The sequence below is a fragment of the Gavialis gangeticus genome, unplaced genomic scaffold, assembly GCF_001723915.1.
Source record: "Gavialis gangeticus isolate Ggan-Ray unplaced genomic scaffold, GavGan_comp1, whole genome shotgun sequence".
Classification (NCBI taxonomy): Eukaryota; Metazoa; Chordata; order Crocodylia; family Gavialidae; genus Gavialis; species Gavialis gangeticus.
The window spans coordinates 14562669-14569293 of record NW_017729027.1 but is presented as its reverse complement, the minus strand read 5'-3'; the positions used below and the strand labels follow the sequence as shown (position 1 = coordinate 14569293).

At 39.4% G+C, this 6625-nt stretch overlaps 1 protein-coding gene across 1 annotated transcript in view; it reads left to right on the top strand.

Moving 5' to 3' along the window:
- The window catches only part of SENP6 (SUMO1/sentrin specific peptidase 6), a gene marked incomplete at its 5' end in the record, with an annotated part of 145185 nt that overhangs the window by 34873 nt on the left and 103687 nt on the right, over positions 1–6625 (top strand). The window contains one exon of the mRNA XM_019520459.1: positions 61–162. Within this exon, the coding sequence (XP_019376004.1) occupies positions 61–162 (102 nt within the window). The remainder of the gene's footprint in view (positions 1–60; positions 163–6625) is intronic.

Genomic DNA, 6625 nt, shown 5'->3' with positions numbered 1-6625 from the left:
ATATTCTGAGTTTTGCTTAGGTTTGGAACTTTCTTACCTAATTCTTTTTTCTTTTCACAGTGAAAATGCTCAAAATATATCCTGTTCTGGAACAGTGGTACTCGGTAGACGTTTTCACCATGCTCATGCCCAGACGCCAGTAGTAAAAACAGCGGCCCAAAGGTAAAGTTAAAGTAACTAGGTGTTTGTTCCTCCCTCCCTTTTAAAATACACATCTCCTTTTATGGTGTTTGTACAGGTGTGTGGTTTTCAAAGGAAGTTTCTTATGGTCCTTTCTCACTCTTGAGCTTCATACAGGACAATTTTCGTAGTCCTGTAAATATCTTAAAGCAAAGAACATGATGCTGTCCAAATCCTTTAGTTTGTTAGCATCAATTGAATCATGAATCTTATTCTGTTAAACTAGAGTGTGAAACTCTCTTTTATTTTTACTAAGTACTCATTCTAAGGCATTTTATGAAATACAACCTTCATTGGCATAATAGAAGTGTTTTAGAAAATCATTTTCTATTGATTATGAAACTCCACTGGATGCTATTAATTTAAGAGCAGGGTGGGCAATTATTTGACTTAGAGGGCTACTTACTGAGTTTTGATGAGCTGTTGAGGGTGGCACGCACACACTCACCTTGACGCCCTCGTTCCTGCAGGTTGTATTTTGCCCACCCCTGTTTAAGATGCACTGTGATGAACACAGATGCACAAAATTCCCAGTCTTTCCTGACCTTTTTGAAGATTCAGTAACAGATGCATCTCTGAAGTCATATCAGATTTGCATCTTAAAAAAATACAGCAGACCCAAATGTGATTATGACAAAAACATTAAAGACTGCTTTAAAAATAATTGAACAAAAACAGTCCTCGGTATCACTGCTGAAATTAGTAAGGTTGGTTGTGGGTATGTATAAATGGTCATTGAAACAGGGTCATAATGAGTGGAAAGGGCAACTGGTAATTGTATAATAAGTTTTAGTTAAATCTCCCACAAAATTCAGCCCCTGAAATTCACATATTTGAATTGGATTACATGCACATAAAATGTACCGGTTGAAAACTGGGTTTTTATCTATCTTTTTAGACAAATGCGGGCCAAACCTTTTGGCAGGCATGCTGCAAATTAGCCCACACCTTTTCCTAAGTACCATTTTCATCCCCTTCCCCTGCTCCATCTTCTGTTCTGTTTTCTGCTTCCTGCCCTATCTGCCACTGTGCTGCTTGTCCTCTCTGATCTGCTGTGTGCCACATGCACAGCTTGTCCATACCTCTTGTGGCACATGTGCCACACATAGGCCACTCCTGTGTCAGATAATCAATTTTCTGATCTATAGCTTTATCCTTGTCCTTTCTTTCACTTCCTGTCTTGTTTTAAAAACAAACAATTACACTAGCCAATAAAGTCATTTTGTTGGAGGGAAGTATTTTGAGATTCCCTCTAAGTGTCTGTTAAGTCTTACTTTTAATATGTTCATTAATGATCTAGGAGAACAAATGCAATTTGTAGCACAATTTTTTATCTTTTGTAATTGGATGTATAGTCCCTTTCTGTTTGGTACTACTACTATGGTAATTAGTATACTGTGTCCACTTTTGGGCCATTAATTGCTGGAGAAGGCTAACTCATTTAACTGTCTGAACAATGTTAAAAAAGCAACTGAGATGGGGTGCTGTAGGGATTGTCTTTTATAAGTAAAGAGAAAAAGGCTAAAAGCATGTAGACCTTGTCAAATTGAATACATGAGCAGCGTCACAAACCGATCTACAGGGGTCAACAAGTGCCTTGAGTTTCTCTGCACTGTCCTCAAGGAACAGACTGAGTTTTACCTGGCATAACTCCTTATTGCAGCAAGCATCAGCTCCATCAGCAAGCATCAGGTCCTTATACTGGACCCCACAGAAGCAGCAAGAGAATCTCTGCTAGCTCTAGGTGGCCTTCCCATTGGGTTGTGAAAAAAATTTTATGTTCCCTTTTCCATGGAAATATTACTGTAATATTACTCTCCAAGAAATCACTTTCTGAAGGTAGTAAGATAAAACAACAAAAGGATTTATGTAAGAGAATGAATTATGCAAGCAAAACTGAGCATATGTTTGAAGGCAGAAAAACAAAACAAAAAGTTTCTTACCTGCTCATCTGGCTACATCCTAACTCTCCTGAGAGTCCTGCCAGTATTTCCAGGGTTAAAGCCTTTCTGATTTTGCTAGCCCTGGAACCTCCAAAGCCTGGGGTTCTAAGTCAACCATACAGAATCATAGAAAATTAGGGTTGCAGAGGAGCTCAGGAGGTGATCTAGTCCAACGCCCTGCTCAAAGCAGATCATCCCCAACTACATCATCTCAGCAAACGCTTTATTTAGCTGTGTCTTAAAAACTCCCAATGATGGAAATTCCCTGGCCTCTCTAGGTAACCTGTTCCAATGTTTTACTGCCCTCCTAGTGAGAAAGTTCTTCCTTATATCTAACCTAAATTTCCCTTGATGCAACTTGAGAACATTTCTCCTTGTTTTGTTGTCAGCGGTGGCAGATCACATCCAGCCATGTGTAGATACTTGCTTTCCTGGGGACAACTAACGGTGGTGCACCTTGTGCCACCGCTATTTACCCCAGGGAACACCTGTGCCATATGCACTCTGGTACGCAAGTTATTCCTGATGGGGTACGACAGGCTGGGACCAGCACTTGGCTATTCCCAGCAGCCTTTCTTGGGGCCCTTCTGGGGCTGCAGCAATGGCGATCCTGCAGCGCGGAGTATGTCCGGCAGAGTGTGGCTCCAGCTGGGCCGGCTTCGTCCAATGCTTCCACCATGTGCACTACTCTACTCTTCTTTTCATTTTCTGTGGGTTTTTTTGACCCTTGGATATTCTGCACTTTTCTTTAGCAGCTCAGAGAAGAACTGAATGTGTAGTGTATGGTTCTGCAGACGTGTCTGTGGTGCCACATACTACATAGCCGCGCTTATCTGGATGCGGCCACTGAGAACAGTCTAGCTCCATCCTCTTTGGAACAGGTGCACCCTTCAGGTAGTTGGAGGCTGCTATTAAATTCCCTCTCAGCCTTCTCTTCTCCATACCAAATAATCCCAATTCTCTCAGCCTCTCCTTAGAAGTCATGTACCCTAGCCCCCTAACCATTTTCATTGCCTTCTGCTGAACTTTCTTCAATTTGTCCACATCCTTTCCATAGTGAGGGGCCCAAAGCTGGACACAATACTGCAGCTGTGGCCTCACCAGTGCTGAATGGAAGGGAATTATCACTTCCCTCAAACTGGCAGTGCTCCTACCAATGCAGCCCAGTATGCCATTAGCCTTCTTGACAACAAGGGGACACTGTTGGCTTGTATTTAGCTTATTGTCCACTGTAATCCCCTGGTCCTATTTTTGCAGAGCTGCTGCTCAGCCAGTCAGCTCACAGCCTGTCCTGGTGCTGGGATTGTTCTGTCCTAATTGCAGGACTTTGCACTTGTCCTTGTTGAACCTCGTGAGATTTTTTTTGGCCCAGTCCTCCAATTTGTCTGTTTTGAATGTTCAGTAAGAGATGCAGCAACTGAAATTGTAATACTTCGATTTGCATCTTAAAACACAGCAGACCCAATTGTGATTCCCACAGCTAGCTTCCTAAATCACCTCCAGCCAGCAACCCCTGCTCCCCTCCTTCCACCAGCATTCTCATTAGTCACAAATTCTCCAGGAAGTTCTGGTCTCCCTGAGACACCTGGAACCCCTCTGGCAAAAGAGCCATTTCTCTGTTGCCTCTCTACTGTGGGGTGGATTTTATTCATTGCAGGCAGACCATACCCTGGGGTGCCCAACCCATTAATGTCTCCTTCTGCCTGTGTCTGGAAGTGTCAGTTGTCTTGAAGTATGCATATCTCAGTTTCTTGCCTGAATTATCAAGATATATACGTAAGCATCATAATATAATTTATACAACAATCAAAGCAACATAGATGGATACAGCATAACGTAGACTTTCCAGTGAGGCTACATATCCCGCATCTGTACAGTAAAACATTCGTGACATACTGGAAACCCCAAAACAATGAGTTTTTTGATGAGGAAAAAATAACAAGATGGAGATTTAGAGATTAGATTGAGAATGGTAATTAATTCTATACTGCGATGACTGAGATATAACACATAGTAACGAGGTGAAATTAATAGGAAATGCTTTGAATATTATAGAAAACTTCATGATTGTGAGGTGTCTGGCTGTAAAATAGCCCTTCTGTTGTTTTCCTCCCTTTATTGGTGGGGATACTTAAAACTAGATTTGACTCTGAAACACCCTAGCAAATGTACACTAGGAAACAATTCTTCATTGATAGACTAAGTAATCAAATAGGGTTTTTTATCTTCAGATTCTGTACTTGGGAAAACATTAAAAGTGGAAAAATCTTTGAATGGCACCTTCTGCTAGGATTACTTTTATTTTTAGTTTGTTTTGCATCTACTGTTTAGATGAGTGCATAACATGAATGACAGTAACTAAGGCCTAATTAGCCCAGCTTGTTTTTGAGCACCACTTACTGGTGTTGTTTTGCCTTCAGTTGTAATAAAAGGTGAATGAGACCAAAAAAGTGTGTGGGGCTTTTTTGTTTTTTCGGTTTTTTTTAAGCCAGGGAATAATGTCATTTTCTGTGTTGGTTGCTTATAGAGAATGTCTTAGCCAGTATGAACTTATTGAAGTAACTTCTGTTTTTGGAGAGTAGGCTTTTGAAAGTATCTGAAGTGATCCTATGAAAATGTGACAGTATATAAGTAATTTCTTAAAGCTCCTAATTTTCAATTTTCAGTGAAAAGTAGCTGCCTAAGTTTTGTTTCTCTTGGAGGTGGCAGGGGTGGTGTGGGGGGAGGCATAGGCTTGTAAATCACTTTGACTCTTCTAAAAAATGATTTACCCTGAATGCCAAATTGAACAGTCTGTCCCTGTAAGAGGGTGACTTCATTTAATTTAGGAATTTGTTTTATAAATAGGAATATTTGGGGGGTATAGGTTTAAAAATAAATACAATTTTGTTTGCCCAGACACTTGTCGTTACAATAACCTGTTGTATATAGATACATATGGGATAATTCTTTGCTGAATTCTTTAAAGAACACTTCAGATATTCACCAGTAGTTTATAAGTAAATGCTTGTAGTTTGTCATCAGAAGGGAATTCTAGTTGGAATACAAGGCATGTGTAGAATAAATTATTGAATGCATTAAACTAGTTATACAATTCAATAGAGAGAGAAAAGTAGCCAATACAAATGGTTGAAGGACCCAGTCTTACTCTTATGTTGCAGACACAAAGTGGTGTCATTCTTTGAGCTAATTTTATTTTGTAGGAGTATTTAACTGTATGGCAACATAACTAATTACTACTTGTAAAAAATGACTAATTTATTCAATTTATTGATGATTGTAATGATAGATAAATTTATGTAAAAACAGAAAATGAGTAAATTTAATAGTACATAGGCTATATTTCTGGCATGGAAGTCACAGGTCTCTTTTCTTTTTTGGTAGTTTTTGTGGGGTGGGGAGGGAGCAACCATTAGGGGCATCTGATTATTAATAATCTCTTATTGTTTTTATAAAACTGAACAGTCTTTTTATTCTTATACGAGTGGGTATAGATAGAATTTTGTCATTTTTGCTTATCCCGTCTTCTAGCTTAGTCGCACATGAAAGCCAGATAGTATGAGCCAGATTAATTAAAACCAACAAGACATGAAGTAAAGACTAAAGTGATTTAATTAAAACAATATCAGGAACTTGAAAGTATTTTTAGCAAGCCTCTATTTTATAAAAAATGAAGTTTTGATTAGGAGCCAGAGCACAACTTGCAAGGTGTTAATTTTTGAAGAACCGTATTCTTAAAAATTAGCAAAACTAGAGCTGTGGTTGGTTCGTATCTGTTCTCATACTAATATTGTCTCATGTAATTACCATGTTGCTTTTACTTTGCACCATTGAGAGATTTTTCTTTGAGTGCCAGGATTGGCATAGTATGTATATATGTACTGCATTTCTCAACCAGATTTCATAGGTATGAGCTACAGGAAGCAATTCCTGTGGGTGCTATGGGTGCTGAAGGACATTGAAAAACAAACAAGCAAATGGTGCTTTTACCAGAAGAGGAATAGCGTCAGTTTGATCCAGCTCCCCCAGTGTCTATATAGGTCACGTGCTTCAGCGGGGCTTTTTGGTGCTTCTATCTAATAGCTGATTGAATCGGCTATTAGATAAAAGTGCCATAAAGTCCTGCTAAAGTGTGTGAACTACACAGACTTTGGGTGAGCCGGGCAAACTGACACCATTCCTCTTCTGGGCATGCCCTGTGCTTGGTGAGGGGTCACACTGAGCTGAAAATAAAGCATTGCACCTCCTCCCGCCCTGTCTGTAAGCACTTTCTGCCTCAAAACCTGACTGCATCAATGAATATCTTTTTCTAATTATGAGAGAACCTGTAAAATTTACAAGTGTGTATTCTTAGAAAAACACTTATAACAAATGCTTGAGGTATTTAGCTTGTAATTATAATGCACAATATTATTCATTACAAACAAAACATACATACATACATACATACATACATACATACATACATGTGTGTGTGTGTGTGTGTGTGTGTGTGTGTGTGT